This window comes from Callorhinus ursinus, unplaced genomic scaffold (assembly GCF_003265705.2).
Source record: "Callorhinus ursinus isolate GAN/ISIS: 27379988/994484 unplaced genomic scaffold, GSC_fseal_2.0 scaffold11, whole genome shotgun sequence".
Taxonomy (NCBI): Eukaryota; Metazoa; Chordata; class Mammalia; order Carnivora; family Otariidae; genus Callorhinus; species Callorhinus ursinus.
In genome coordinates, this window is record NW_027397073.1 from 49,101,187 (window position 1) to 49,117,944 (window position 16,758).

The 16,758-nt window shown below is 41.3% G+C and overlaps 1 protein-coding gene across 9 annotated transcripts in view; it reads right to left on the minus strand.

Moving 5' to 3' along the window:
• The window catches only part of GREB1L (GREB1 like retinoic acid receptor coactivator), a 272,431-nt gene that overhangs the window by 63,222 nt on the left and 192,451 nt on the right, over positions 1–16,758 (minus strand). For all 9 annotated transcript variants that reach the window (XM_073898430.1, XM_073898429.1, XM_073898428.1 and 6 more), the window contains 4 exons: positions 12,860–13,186; positions 11,697–11,825; positions 10,993–11,127; positions 7,374–7,571 (listed from right to left, as the gene is read on the minus strand). In XM_073898430.1, coding sequence (XP_073754531.1) covers positions 7,374–7,571; positions 10,993–11,127; positions 11,697–11,825; positions 12,860–13,186 — 789 coding nt within the window. The remainder of the gene's footprint in view (positions 1–7,373; positions 7,572–10,992; positions 11,128–11,696; positions 11,826–12,859; positions 13,187–16,758) is intronic.

A 16,758-nucleotide genomic window follows, 5' to 3' on the forward strand; every position in this document is an offset into this window, starting at 1 on the left:
TCCTTCCTTCCTTCCTTCCTTCCTTCCTTCCTTCCTTCCTTCCTTCCTTCCTTCCTTCCTTCCCTTCCTTCCTTCCCTTCTTCCTTCCCTTCCTTCCTTCCTTCAAAAGATTTTATTTATTTATTTGAGAGAGAGAGAGAAAGAGCACCCGAGCAGTGGGGAGGGGCAGAGGGAGAGGGAGAAGCAGGCTCCCTGAAGCAGGGCTCGATCCCAGGATCATAACCTGAGCTGAAGGCAGACGCTTAACCAACTGAGCCACCCAGGCGCCCCTGACTTGTATGTTCTTACCCCTTGATGTTTTTTAACACAGAATTTTATTTCTAAATTTTTTATTTCTAATTTTTATTTCTTGCTCTTCTCATCAAGAAGATATTCCAAAGAAAAATACAACTACTCTCAATTTTAGCTGTTCACCTTCTTTTTGGATGGAATTAATTTCTCCAAAGTTTTGGTATGCAAAAATGATTGTACTGCTTAAAAGAATATGAAAATCAAGAAAATATTAATTCATTAGAGCATGCTGAATTTTTTTTTTAAGATTTTATTTATTTATTTGACAAAGAGAGACACAGTGAGAGAGGTTAACACAAGCGGGGGCAGTGGGAGAGGGAGAAGCAGGCTCCCCGCTGAGCAGGGAGCCTGATGTGGGGCTCGATCCCAGGACCCTGGGATCATGACCTGAGCCGAAGGCAGACGCTTAACGACTGAGCCACCCAGGCGCCCCGAGCATGCTGAATTTTTAAGTATTATGATAACAATGGGCATTCCTTCACCCTGGCAATCTCTTTTCGGCAGATAAATAACCTCCAATTGAAATAGCTGGTTAAAATCCCCACTGATTGTTTTCAGTGCACTGGGTTCCTTTGTCTCTTGGTGGCTCAGCTGGTTCCCTTCTGTTCTCCTCCTGGAGGGAATTCTTTAATCTGGGTTTGGTGCAGACTTGTCTGTGTGAATCTCTACTGCTGGGTAGTTTATTTGGGTGAAGGAAGAAAGCAGCACTAGACCTGTACAAGAACAGTGTTCTGAACACATAGATACGACTTCAGAGCCCTGTGTGACTGACAGACACACCTAATACATACACATTGAAGGCCTTTACTTATAGCCAAAGTAGATTTCTTGAAATATGTTTTTTTTCCCATTTTTTATTTAAATTGAATCAGCCAACATATAGTAGTACATCATTAGTTTCAATGTAATTAGTAATGTTCAATAATTTATCATTATATGAAATATGGTTTTAATAACCAAATTTGTTTTTGCCAGAGGACTACCAAATCTCAAATACTGCTTCGATGGGTTCCTTTTAAAATAGATTTTAACTTAAAATTCAACAAAACATTACAAAAATTCAGTTTGACAAATATTTATTAAGTGTCTGCTGTGCCATCCATAGACAGAGATGTTTCCTATTTTACTTTTCTAGTTGTGGAGAAAGAGCACTAACAAACCCACAGCCACAACAGGGCTTTGAGTGCCCTGGGGGGGGGGGGTTGGAGCACTGCAGGGGGTAGTTGGGTGCCTGAGGGTGTGGAAGAAAAGCTGGGTAAGAATGTCTTGGAAGCCAAAGGAACTGCAGTGTTTAAAGGATGTGATGGAGGTCACCTGTGCTATCAAGGGTTCAGATAAGGCTTGAAAAGGTCATTGGTAACAGTGGTGAGAGTCCTAAAAGGGTGGGGGTGAGAAGTGGAGGCTGATGGGTGTTGAGGAGTGTTGAGGAGAGAGTAGGAGCTGAGGAAACAAGATAACAATAGACAGCTCTCTCAGTAAGCTTGGCAGTTAACCAGAGGAAGGTGAGCTGGAGGGTTAGGTTGGACTAACAGAGTCTTGTTTCATCTTTGAGAGAGCGGAAGCAGGTTTAAATGGATGAAACGAGCCCCAGGAAGGAAGTTACGAGATAATCAATAGTGTGAGGTCCATGAGAATGAGAAGGTGGGAGAGTCAGGCTTACATAGAGCTCTTTCCCTGATCAGGAGGGAAGGGGAAAAGGTAGGTGTGTACGCGGTTAGGTTCTTAGATTTGGAAGCAGGATGTTGTTATCTGACGTTTTCTTTTGGGGGTGGGGAAGGGGAGGAGTCCATGGCATGGTCGTTTGCTAAGAGAGAAGGATGAAGACTTAAGTTTTGATGAAACAGAGTCTATAGTAGCCAGCCACTATGGGGAATGGGAGAGATCCAACTAGAGAGCTGAAAAAGAGTTTATGATGGCATCAGCTGGAAGGGTTGACTTTCTTTCCCCTATAGTGCCCAACACTGTGAGTATGTAGGAAGAAAGTCTGTGGGCTGGCATTGGGGACATTGGAATGGATGATTCTGGGATCCAGCAGGGTCTGGGATATGATTATGGAGCAGGCGGTTGCAGAAGAGTATGGATGAGTGAGGAGCTTAAGGTCCTGAGAAGCTAGGATATTGGATGGATAGGCAGCACCTCTAGATAATGGCAGGTTGGGAGGCAGAGGCTGGGAGCCAAATACCAACATCTACAAACCAGGTTGGGCACTGGGCAGCTAACTACGTGGTTGGAAACTGATTTTAAGAATGTTACCTTTAGGGCGCCTGGGTGGCTCAGTCGGTTGAGCGACTGCCCTCAGCTCAGGTCATGATCCCGGAGTCCTAGGATCGAGTCCCGCATCGGGCTCCCTGCTTGGCAGGGAGTCTGCTTCTCCCTCTGACCCTCCCCCCTCTCATGTGCTCTCTCTCTCTCACATTCTCTCTCTCAAATAAATAAATATTAAAAAAAAAAAAAAGAATGTTACCTTTAGGTACTTGTTGTCTTTGTACAAATGAATCTCTAGTGTTCCCCTGTTCCACCTCAGGACAGAGTAGCTTCCTAGTACTTTCTTCTCTGGGATCCTGTTCCCTGCTGCCTGTCATTGCCCAATAAATAGTTTTTTTCTAATAAATTTTAGGTGACTAACAAGGTGGTATGAAGTTGATGAGACCAAGAAAATCTATTTTAGAAAGTGAAAATGGCTTCCACTATCTCTTCACTTCCCCTCCTAATCTCTCCCACTTCCTTAAAACCTCTTTACTTCTGTATGGATAGAAAAAGCTACCCACATATCAGCAGACAGAAATATTTCTGTTTCTTATATAATCAGGCATGTGCTGAGGCATCAAATTTGTGTCACTTCCCTGAGCATGAAAAAACAAGGAAGACCAGAAACTGTCCAATCTGCTCCCATTCACTGGGGACCCCCACGGACACCATTTTCAAAGGTGGAAAATATGGACAATCACTAATACTTCCTTTTGTTACCCCAACCACCTTGAATTGAAAGTGGCTTGCATTTTGATCACACTGCTACCCTTGTGTTCCAATTTATAGAATTTGGGGTCTCCTTAGAATTAAAAGAATTACGCTACCACATAAAAGCTGTTAAAAATGACATTAAGACAGAAGTATTTCCTATAGTCTAAAAATTCCTTATGCTGCTTCTCCATTGATCATTCCAGCCGTTACAAATCCATTTTGGACAAACTTAAAAATGTTCAATCCCTTTCATTTCATTTTTAAACCTTCAAATTCCTTCCATAGGGGCGCCTGGGTGGCTCAGTCGTTAAGCGTCTGCCTTCGGCTCAGGTCATGATCCCAGGGTCCTGGGATCGAGCCCCACATCGGGCTCCCCGCGGGAAACTTGCTTCTCCCTCTCCCACTCCCCCTGCTTGTGTTCCCTCTCTTGCTGTGTCTTTCTCTGTCAAATAAATAAATAAAATCTTTAAAAAACAAAAAACAAATTCCTTCCATAATGTTTTCTTTTTCTTTTCTTTTTTTCCTCTCTGCCTCCCTTCCTTAATTAGAATGTGAGCTGAGGTATCACATTCTTTGCCTTAGAGCTGAGTCTGCACAATGTGATGGTTTCTGTTTTCACCTTTTCTTTCAGCTACACAAGGGCTGCCAAGGATGTGGCCTTTCTGCATGCCCTGGCTACTTCTCCCTGCCAGGTGCTTTTCCTGGCCAACTAGCTGATGAAACGCTTCCTTTAGGGAAAGGCAAATAGAACCAGAAAGCAGAGCACTTGGACACTGGTTTCCCCTCTATACTCCCCTCTTCCTCCCTCCAGCTCTTCATTCAAATGAAGCTCTCCTATAGAGTAACATAGTGAAATAGAAGGAAACTGAATCAGATGATTTCTTGAGAATCCTTCCTGCTTGCATAGCTCTGATGTTGAGTTCCGTTCGTGGATAATGCCTGCTTACTACTCTGCTGTGGACAATTTCTCTTTACACCTTAAATGTGCTTGCTCTTCTACTATCAATTGTTATGTGTTCCAAGAATATGAAGCTGTTTAAATATTAAAGCAAATAAATTTTGGTGCCATTATGATGTGGAATACTACATATTTATTAGAAATGATGCTTACAAAAACTTTTAGTGATATAGAAAAATGTGCAAACTATAATGTCAGGTGAAAAAACAGACACAGGCAGAGAAGAAGCCTGCTAGGTATTAAGTCATTTGTTAACACCTGGATTTTAACAGTGGTTATCCTTGAATAGTGGTATTATAAATGTTTAAATTTTCCTACTTTGGTTCTTCTATTTTTTAAAATAAAGAATGCAACTAATTTTTTTATAATAAAATGAACAAAGTTATTTTTAAATATATAGAAGTGATTGCTTTTGCAGCATAAAATTCAGTATGTATGTCAAAGCCAGATGTGAATAATTTTTAAGATATGCTTTGCCTTGAATTTTCCAAATTTGTCTTTAACATTGATTTTTTTCTGGATTCCAAGCTTATGTCATTGGTCAAATTCTGGTATCTTTCTGAGGAGTTATGATCTTACAGCTCTCACTTTAGAAAAAAAGGCAGTGAGAAGGACAAAAGAAGGACCCGTACAATTTCTTCATCTGTCAAAAATGCAGGGTTTTATTTAGGGTCTTGCATTTATTAAGAAAGGTGAAAGTACAGGTCACCAAGAGGTTATTTCAGGAAAAGGCTCTGGAGAGAGCACAACTGCTGACCATGGATGATTTCACCGCTTGAAACAGGTGCTATGATGTGTTTGCTCAAGCATGATTTCAGATATCAGATCACAAACTCAGGAAGGTCACAAAGGCCAATTGGTAGAAATAAAACACCTATAAGAGAAGGCACTCCCTCCATGGTAAGGAAGTAAAAAATCCATAAAAAAAAAAAATCTGGTGAGTGTTTGTTACAAGTATAGCCTATCCATTTCCCACAATGGGAGCAGAGAGAAATGAAGAAACGGCCAGTAGCTGAGAAAGCCTAGAACTCACTCTGGTGAGCTCTAAAGAGAAGGCATCTGACTTTCTCCGGCTAATCATCTATAAGTCAATATTTATAATAGGTCATTTTGTAACTTGTCATTCAGAATTTTAGAGGCTACAAAAATATTGCACTGTTTCCCAGGCACTTGGGCCTCGAGAAGGTATGGAAAGACTACATGTATCAGTCACATGCAAAGAGGGAAAAATCTATTGTCTCTCAGCTCATTTGGCTCATGGAACTAACAATGGAAGATTTCTTTTAGAGTATGCTACTCAAAGTGTGGTCCTCCCACCAATAGCATTGGTATCCCCTGGGAGGTTGTTAGAAATGTAGAATCTGAAATAAGTCAGACAGAGAAAGACAAATACCATATGATCTCACTTACATGTGGTATCTAAAAAACAACAGAAAAGAAGCTCACAGATACAGAGAGGAGATTGATGGTTGCTGGATGGGGTAGTGGGGAATGGGTGAAGGTGGTCAAAAGGTACAAACTTCTAGCTGTAAAATAAATAAGTCCTGGCAATGTAAGGTACAGTACGGTGACTATAGTTAACAATTTACTGCATCGCATACTGGAAAGGTGCTCAGAGAGTAAATCTTAAAAGTCCTCATCACAAGAAATGAAAAAGAAAAAAAATTCTGCGACTATGTATGGTAACAGATGTTAGCCAGACTAATTGTGGTGATCATTTCACAATATATACAATTATCAAATCATTATGCTATATACCTGAAACTAATACAAAGTTATACGTCAATTATACCTCAATTAATAAAAAATGAGCTCGCCCAGGCCCACTAAGAGGAAGCTGCATTTTAACAAGATCCCCATGTGATTTATATGTGTACTAAAGTTTAAGGAGCACTGTATCATAGGTATGAAACATATAAACTACATTTTTTTACATATAAACTACTTTTTAAGCTCTTGAATTTTTCTTCTTGTTTTCAAATATATTGAAAAATACATTTTTTTAAAAAAAAGATTTTATTTACTCATTTGACACAGAGAGAGAGAGACAGGGAGAGAGGGAACACAAGCAGGGGGAGTGGGAGAGGGAGAAGCAGGCTTCCCATCGAGCAGGAAGCCCAACGTGGGGCTCGATCCTAGGACCCTGGGATCATGACCTGAGCTGAAGGCAGATGCCCAACGACTGAGCCACCCAGGCACCCCGAAAATAAAAATTTTTACTGTGCCAAAAAGATTTATCCTCCAGTTAAAACCTGTGTGTGTGTGTGTGTGTGTGTGTGTGTGTGTGTGTTTCTCTCAGCTAAGGTACTCAGAAGCAACTTGACATTTGTAATTTCCTTTTCAAACCTAGCTTACAAAGGCAAACGTTTTCAGCTGTCCCAGTTTTCTGAATTATTTATTGCATCTTCTAATTCTAGGCAAATTTTATGTTTGGAAAGGATATTATTTACCACAGACTTCTAAAATTTTTGCTCCCTACCTTTTTCCATTTTCCGGGAAAAATGTTTTTTCTTCCATACTCATTCTAGAAAGTCATTAGGAGAAATTCTAATAGGCTCCATGCCCAGTGTGGAGCCCAAAGCAGGGTTTGAACTCACACCCTGAGATCAAGATCTGAGCTGAAATCAAAAGTTGGATGCTCAACCAACTGAGCCACCCAGGTGCCCACAGCTTTGTATTTTTCTAAGGAGGTGTTATCATTGTTCACATGGGGGATGGTGATCTGGTTTCTAATTTGAAAATGTGCTGGTAGTGTGCTAAATATCTAAGAAGCCACATATGGGAATGTGACCTATCCAAGCCATAGAAGGAGCTCAGGTGGCACAGACCCCATTACCCCATGCAGGGCTATCCCTGACTTGAGAAAATTTCTCTTCATAAATGAACGACCAGTTTCTAGTCTACCAATTACATCACAGACTTAACAGTATCAGGCAAACGTGCACATCGATTTACCCTTGACCTAGGAGGGAAAAAGGTCAGAGTACTTTGAGGGAAAACTTACAGATAAATTTGAAATAATGTTTAAAGTGCTCTCCTGATTTTGTATTACTGTAAAAAAGGGTGGAATTGTCCTATAAACATTTGGATTAAGCAAAAGCAAGAGGCAGAGGGAATCTAAAGCTGGATCGCTGTAGGGTCTTCTTTGAAAGTTCAGTCTCACCTGATTGTCGAATCCGTTGAAGAGTTTGCTGGACCAGAACCTCCGATCTTGGGACAATGATGATAAAGTCCACTTTGCTGAAGTGGCCGAGGTCTAGGCTCTGGCTGCCGCTGTCTGCTATAGCACACACCTGGGATAAGAGTTTTCTGGCAACCGTTAGCTGTGGTTGGTAAATTTGGAAGGTTTCATTATCTAAATCTAAAATAAAAAAAGTCATAAGAACAAGGTTAATTCACTTCTGTTGATGGCCACTATGAATCCATATGGGGGACACATAACATACATACACAGTAATGCTCTATACCAACCATTCTATTCTCACTCTCTGTTGGATGTTAATAGATTTGCTTATTTTCTCTGAAAACTTGGCTGAAAGGATGTGATCAAGAGTGGATGTGGTAATTTTACAAACGTATTCTTTTTTTTTTTAAAGATTTTATTTATTAATTTAACAGAGAGAGACACAGTGAGAGAGGGAGCACAAGCAGGGGGAGTGGGAGAGGGAGAAGCAGGCTTCCCGCGGAGCAGGGAGCCCGATGGGGGCTCGATCCCAGGACCCTGAGATCATGACCCGAACCGAAGGCAGACACCTAAGGACTGAGCCACCCAGGCACCCCACAAATGTATTCTTTTAAAATCAATGGATCGTCTCATAGGTCACTACCCAACACCCCTCCCCCACCCAGAAATGTCGGGACAGACTACACTCTCACAGTGGGAGCTGGGACTTCCCCATCTCTGGAAAGGGGAAACAAGAGTTTCCAGTTTTCTTTAGGACTATCAGCACAGGTCAGGTGCCCAAGCCCAGACCGAATTCAGGGAAGGAGTTGATGCTGTAACCATACTAATGCTGAATTCCTTTGAACTTTTCTGGACAGCACCACAGTAAACATTTCCTTTCCAAAATGTCAGTTTCAACATTTGATTTGAAATTCTTCTCCCCAGGGACTGTATAACACAGGTCACAGAGATACCCCTTCACCTTTCTTCCCACTTGACTTGCCAGTGCTCATGGCCTGGCAGTGGTAGGTGGTTGTGGCCAACTCCAGGGCTGACTCCTATATTATCTGAAGAGACCTGGCTCATAACAGGGCCAGCTGGTTACTCGAGAGGTGATGCATTAGAAGAACATTGCCCAGACCCTCTAAACATGCCAGTGGCTTTTTATTACAAGTTATAACCAAGCAATCAATCTTATACGTGCGTGTGCATGCACACACACACACACACACACACACACACAATTAACTAGACAGGCTTAGATGAATCCTTGAGCAGGCAACATTTAATACTCCTTTACGAGGCTGCTTTTTATCAGGAACACAGGTGAAAGTTTGACTGGAACACACAAGGCCCCAATTAACCTGCACTAATTAATGTTTCTAAAATCAAACTGCACAGGGCACCTGAGTGGCTCATCCAGTGCCTGCCTTCGGCTCGGGTCATGATAGCAGGGTCCTGGGATTGAGCCCCGCATCGGGCTCCCTACTCAGCGGGAAGTCTGCTTCTCCCTCTCCCTCTGCCTGCCGCTCCCCCTGTTTGTTCTCTCTCTCTCTCTCTGTGTCAAATAAATAAATAAATCTTTAAAAAAATCAAATTGCAATGTGGCCAAAGTAAAGACGGTGGTCAGAGTACCCTAGCCACAGGGAACCCTGACAGTTAGTGGAGAGTTACACAAGTGGCTGAGAGAACCCACTAGAAAAGCCTAAAGCTGCAACTTCTATAGTAGAATGGTTTTTGACCCACAAAGATTACCAATGAAAATAAATCTGTCTTTTGATAGGCTATTATTTCTTCCATGTCATAGGTTAGATGGGGGGGACTAACCTGGATGATAGCATAACTTTGAAGAACTTAACCTAGCAAATTTTGAACTTCGAGGAACTTTTAATATATCTTTTTTTTCCCTAAAGATTTTATTTATTTGAGAGAGACAGAATGAGAGACAGAGAACACAAGAGGGAAGAGGGTCCGAGGGAGAAGCAGACTCCCTGCTGAGCAGGGAGCCTGATGCAGGACTCGATCCCGGGACTCCAGGATCATGACCTGAGCCGAAGGCAGTCGCTTAACCAACTGAGCCACCCAGGCGCCCAGAACTGTTAATATATCTTTAAGTAACATTTCCTAGACAGGGAATCAAGGATATGAACGTGGAAATCTGTAAGTACCCTGAGAATTTTTAAATTCTAACTTTGTTAATAATTCAAAAATAATATGAACACATTTTAGATCATCCAGGTGATTGCTTTATCATCAAATAAAGTGTAGAAGTAAAAAAATTTTATTGTGGGGGCACCTGGGCGGCTCAGTTGGTTAAGCATCTGACTCTTGATCTCAGCTCAGTTCTTGAACTCAGGGTGGTGAGTTCAACCCCTATGTTGGGCTCACACTGGGCATGGAGCCTACTTAAAAAAAATATTGCATGCATTTGAATTTATGACTGAGCTAATGCCAAGCCATGCTACTTTTATTGCTGAGGCAATCCTAATATATAAAAGACACACTCCTATTAAGGGAAGGCTAGAAGGCTGTCAGCAGCAGCTTTATGGATGTCTACCCTTTGTCTTATTCTCTTTTTTCGGTCCTCTCCTATGTTGTCCTTATCAAATGGGGGAATCGGGGAAGAAATCTGAACATAAAGGAATCCAATCTAATGATGGAACTCCCCAGTCCTGCTCCCACCATCACCCCTTTTCATTTATTTATTTTCAGATTTTTATTTATATATTTTAGAGAGAGTGAGAGAGAGGCAGAGGGAGAGGAAGAAGCAGCCTGCCTGCTGAGTGGGGAGCCTGACGCGGGGCTCGATCCCAGGACGCTGGGATCAGGACCTGAGCTGAAGGCAGAGGCTTAACTGACTGAGTCATCCAGGTGCCCCCATCCTCCCCTTTAAAAAAAATATTTATTTATTTATTTTAGTGAGAGTGTGCCAGGGCTGGGGCGTGGGGAGGAGCAGAGGAAGAGGGAGAGAATCTCCAGCAGCCTCCCCACTGAGCAGGGAGCCAGATGCAGGGCTCGATCCCAGGACCCTGAGATCATGACCTGAGCCGAAATCAAGAGTTGAATGCTTAACTGACTGAGCCACGCAGGCTCCCCTCCCACTCTCCCTTTTTGCATCCTGGAAGCTTGTAGGGCAGACGATGTCCTGGTATTGCTGTGCTATCTGCCAGGGATGCCCTGCTACCCCTGAGATGATGTGTGTTTTACATGTCAGAGAGTCAATGAAGGGTGTGGAGAGCCAGGAGCCCTGCATGGACTGCATTCTACATTCTTTCAAGCAGTTCTTTGTAGCCCTCAGAGAGCACCAACAGCTCTCTGGGCATAGCTGGTGGAGCTAAGGAAAGTACACCAAGGACCCCAGAAATTTTGAGGAAAAAAAAAGAGAGAGAGAGTCTGCTTACCATAAAGTCTTCAACTTTGATTTTAATTCTAGGAGACATCTACTAAGAACAAGGTGCTGGATCCAGACCCCATCATAAGGCATTTTTAATTTGAGCCATATTTATCATGTAGATAATGAGGAAAAGCCTGTCACAGTCTGTGACTCTAAACACAAGACCTCAAAACCCTCAGAATGACTTAGCTTCTATTTCCTCCTTTTGGTCTGAGGTGACGTTACCCAGGTTTTGCGTGGGGATCATAGCGGCAGCCTCCTGAGCTGACACACACTCATTAAGATCGCCATTGAAAGGGGTAACCACACTCTCTCCTCTTCTCTGTTGCATTTTGTCTAGCAGCTTGTCCAGGTCATCACCTATTACATAATAAAGTGGGGATAAGAAGATTGCAAGGAACAATACATTTGTATCAGTCTCTAAACTGGGCCCTTAAGCTGGGTTCTCATCAAGATTTGTCAGTCTGCCAGCTTTTCACGGCTGAGTGTATACTTGGCCACGTCCGCGTCACGTCCGCGGCAATATCTCTAAAGCCAGAGCCACCCTCGTTTGTATCGTGCTTACGATTTACATGCTTTCACACGTGTATCTCTCTTGACCTCCATAATGCTCAGAGCAGGCAGGATGGGATCATTCTATCTCCATTTGACATACTAGAAAACTGAGATCCGAGGAGGCAGCATCTCTCTCAAGGTCACACCACTAAGTCGTGGCTGAGCGGAAGCCCTCCATACTAGTGCCTGTGTGCCCTCCTCTGGACGCCTTGCTGTCTCAGTAACAAAATACTGAGGATAAACCATTCCAAGTGAGGGAAGGTCAGGAGGCGAGTTTAAGGCTCCACACTCATCTCCTTGACGGGCTAAGATTTAAATTCAGAAAATCACACAACTAGAGGCTGGTGGTATTGCTGAATCCTACAACCACTCACCTAATGATGTGGTTTTGAAATGCGATGCCAGGAAACTGACCTTTCCTGTGATGAGCTCATAACTAATTTCTTTCAAAAACTCACTTGTGGTGAGCATGCTCTCTGCTAGAGCTCTGGACTGATGCTGACCTGCGGAAGGGAGGGAGAGGAGGTGATGCATCCGGTGAATAAATGTTCACTGAAATATGATTTATAACAGCAAAAACTGGAAACAATCAAAGCATGTAACTACAGGGATTTGGTTAAGGAAATTATGTCACATCAAAAGATGGACAATTATTCAGCATTTAAATTGACTATTTTAAAAAGAAAATGTTTTAATAAAATGTTAGATGATCAAGGGCAAAAATGATATACCTTACGTTTGTAACTGTGAAACATTCTATACATGTGTTTAAAGACTAGGGAGGAATGTGAAAGACCTTTAAAATTGTGTTTGCATGGTTATTATGAATATGTCTTAAAAATACAAACGTATGGTGTTTAGTTGTTTTTATAAATAAAAATTTAAAAAATTAATGTATTATATTTTCTGATGAAGATTTCTGAAAAAGATTTATGACACGGGCAGGCAGGTTTTGCCAAAGTGAGGGGGCTTGGCTTCTTTGGTAGGAATAGGTGAGAACCATCACTAGAGAGGAAAAAAGCAAATTTAGTCCAGATGGTGCCTGATAGAAAATCAGCACAAAAAACAAAAACACATTTTGTAATGTTCCAACTTTCTGAACCTTTTCTTTAGAGTCAATGTTACAACATTAAGTATCCTCTTCAGTGAGGGGGCGAATACATGAGGAAAGTTTCCTGGCAAATTTGATTCACTGGCTTAGGCCACCTGTGGCAATGGCTTTATCACATGCTAGAGTGGTAACCTTTCCAGAACCTTTTAAGGACAGAAGTTACGTGAGACAAGGGTATCTGTTACTAGGACATGCTTTGAAATAATTCTCCCACAACCAGCTGACAGGGACACCAGCCAAACTAAGGACTACAAAAATCTGATATGAGGACAAAAACAAAAGTTAAAATTAGGAGGAAGAACTCAAATGGGAGCAATTAACTAGAGGATTAATCACATGGATGCTTGAAACACCCAATAAATATTTTTCAAATGGACAGATAATTAAATGAATAGATTAAAAAAAAAAACCTAAAACATTACTCACCTAACACTACCACACAAAATTCATTTCCTCTGATTTTTGATGCACAAATCGCCACAACATAATCTGGTAGTCTTTGATAGTGCCTCATTTCACTGAGAGTCCTCAATGTCTCTGAAATGCCCTCCGCCAAAGAGTTTTGGGTCACAATCACATGAACCAAGTCTTGAGATACACTGGCGATTAGTCTCGCAAGCCAGGGGAGTTGTCCTGGTGACACAGGCGTACACTGAGCCCCCATCTGCAGGGCTCTCTCTCTCAGAGTAAATTCCTGCATAGCTTTCAGCATGATTTGCTCAAATTCTTCCCTGAGAGGTATCTGATCAGGACCTAAATGGAAGAGAATTACAGCTAGAATTAAAAAAAAAAAATCACAGCCAGAAAAGAGAAACACACACACACACACACACACGCTAGTGTGTAGTCCTTCTAAGCCCACCGTATTCCACTAGCAAAAGAGTTGTTTCCTGTTGTGGTCACAAGCATGGAGCTCCTGCTAACCATTTTCCATTGTGAAATTACCTTCTCTCTGTGTCAATATTAAAAACAAATGCAGGCTTCTCTTTTCCTTTATGCTAATCTTGATATATTTTTTAAATATTTTATTTATTTATTTGAGAGAGAGAGAGAGCTAGCACAAGCAGGGGACAGGGGTAGAGGCAGAGAGAGAAGCAGACTCCCCGCTGAGCGGGGAGCCCGATGCGGGACTCGATCCCAGGACCCTGGGATCATGACCTGAGCTGAAGGCAGACACTTAACCAACTGAGCCACCCTGGTGCCCTAATCTTGATATTTTTAAAAGAGGATGTACTCCAAGTCAGTATCAATTCCACTATATGCCTTAGGGGATGGTCACTGAAGGTGGTGTATTTGTTGAATTGCTAAACTTGTTACCGACACGATTAATGACTCATGAAGGAAGAAGTTAACCTACTGGCATATAACCAACTTTAGGTTTCACTCATTTCTCATTTTATCTATCGCTACCTTGAAAAACATTTTAATGTATTGCCTCTGTACCTAATTTTAGGAATACTGTCTGTAAGAAAATTAAGTTTAACTATTTTCACTTCTAATTTATATTTAGGGAGCCTCACACTTTCCCTCGATAGAGAATGTCACTGTCATCTAGCTATTCCCCAGCATTCTGGGTTGTTAAGGATGGCATTTGGTCCTCTCCTCCAGCTGTGGTTATGGCTAAATTTATATGGGTGACCTACAGTCCCTGGAATTAGGGGGATTTTGTTTCTCTGATTCTCTTTAGAAACTCAACCAGTCTTTAGGACAAAGCAAGCAAGTCAACGATTGACATCCAAGTGACTCAAATGAACTCCTACTACATTTAGTTTAAATTGAAACCAGTGAGACTATGCTCACTTCACTCTTCAGTCATTTCTTTTGCTGTGCAGACCTGAGATTTGAAAGTCAGGCTCTGCTAGACAGATACAGACCCCTCAGTGTCTGTGACCTGAGATCAAGCAATAACTTCAGAACCCAGGGCTAAAAATCCCCTTGGGAAAGAATACAGGTTTAAGGGACTAGACTTCTGTATGAGAAGGCACCTTGAATGAGTCAGAAACCTTTCCTTCCTCAATAGGGATTTAAGTGGCCTCCCAGGCCCCCACCCATATTCTCTGGGAGAGTAAGAAAATGAATGTTTAGTCATATTTTCAGGATATGAAAAAGTAAATAAAATATTATATATTTTAAAAATAATTTAAACTGGAGAAAATATGTTTTTCAATGATTGGTTCAAGGCTAGAGGGAGGGAGACTGAAATCCCCTCAGAGTTTTTTCTACTGTCCTTGGAAAGAGAGCAAGAACCCTGCAATGCTTACGTTGTGTTCCTATTTCTTACATCCTACCCAGTCACTTGCTAGAGGGAGGTGGATGCCTTATCAACCTGGGAGCCGCCAAGGCTTCTGTCTTCATTTTGCTTTATCAAATTAGCATCATGGTTAGTGGTCACTAGGTACATGCTAGGTAGTGAGCTCCAAGTGTATACATTTGCATTGACTGTACAAATGCACAGTACAAATGAGATGAAGGGAAGGTGGCTATCATTTAAAGCTTCCTTTCATCAGAACAAATGACAGCTCAAAAGCAAGTGGCTTTGCTGCCATGCCCTACAGCCTCTCGTAGACCTGAAGGCTCAGAACCCTGGTGAATAGGTATGTCCATAAGACCGCTCCAAACCATGATTGAGTAACATGTTCTCAGCGTAATCAATTTCAAATTTAAAGGCATTCTCGGAATATAAAATTATAAAACATGTTCACAGCATTTTTCCATTGCCTCAAAACTAACTTTACAGAGTTTTGACTGGATTACTGTTAGGAATTGAGAAATAGAGGAAAATGTATCAAAGTTTAAATGAGGCAAGAGAGCAAAATGCCTTGCTTCCAATCACCTCCCATCATTTCATCCTCAGCCTTTATGGCTAAATTGCAGGAGCTTTTTCTCCGCTTCCCACAAGCTTGATAATAGTAATTTTTCCCCCATCAACTGCTGATCTCCAGTAACTCAGCTTAGCTTACACATCAGTTCTTATGGCTTTTCAGATAGGGCTACCTTAATAAGAAGAGACAAAGTTCCAACAGACCCAGAGCCCTCCAATAATCACTAGATTTGCTGATTTCACTTTCTACTTCAAAAGATTTTCAGGCTGTGAAATAACAGATGGATTTTTTTTTTTTAAGTAACTGTAGTTAAAGGCCTCTTCCTTCTGAAGAATCTTGCTTTTCTTCTCTATTATGTCCAGGTAACTGAGCCATCAAAGTATTAGACCTGTTCTTTTAAAAGCTTGGATTTTTTTAAAAAGTCTATCTATAATCTATAGCATATGTAAAAAATGTTCTTGCTGCCTTCTTCAAAATCTTTGGAGGCAAAACAAACAAACAAACAAACAAACAAAAACTTAAGGACACCAGAAGAAAGCTGCTGAGGAGAAGAGCTGTCCTGATATACAAAATTTAGGTAAAAAAAAAAGAGAAAGAAAAAGCCATTCATGTTGCACATTGAGAGATATATTAATTGGTTGTCAGTAAAACTCTAGAAAGAATGGATCCCACAGGCAGAGAGGTCTAATTGAATGGAGATTTCTCTTTTTTTTAAGATAAGAGCTTTTAGTTGTTTGAAGAGAGACATTTTGTTTTGACATTTAGTTCATTTAATTAACTTAGACTTTGATATTTTAAATTGTTATTAAGATTGAAAAAAACGCTGTACTGATTGGCTTGGTTTGCCAACAGCATTACTCTATGTGGGCTCATTTTATGAATTCTGGATGCATCAAGAAGCTGGTTTTAGATCTCGGAATATAGTCGAAGTCAGTGTATGTAGCAATTAAAATTATGACACCAAATGAGCTGCAGACACAGGTGGTTTTTATAATTTTATTACCCATTCATCAGCATGATTAGTAAGTCCTAGGTTTATCATCAAAGTGGTTTGTGAGATATCCGAAGCCTTGCAAGTTTCAAAAGCCCATGTCAAAGCAGGCTTTCAGATTCTCAGGGCACCAAGCCTTACAGCCGCACTTGCTAGCTGATGGTCCAAAGACTGAATCTGGCCGGCTGAAGCTTTTGTTTTGTTTTTAACACTGTTTAGCCCAGTATTTTCATTATTTAACCCTTATTTATTTTCAAACATTAAAATCATTCACAAGAGCGCAGATAAAATTTCTTATGTATAATTTTACATCTTGAGCATTTTCCTAAGTAAATCAGTGGCTTGAAGTCCTAGAGTGAGTGTATAATTAGGTTGCATATTAGATGACCTGCTGCAGTTTGCAAAATAAAGGACATTGCAATGTAAATGTTGCTGAGCCACTGACAGCATTGTCAGGGCACCTGCATACACCCACTATGGAGCTCAGGAGGACTTAACCAAATAGAGGAAGT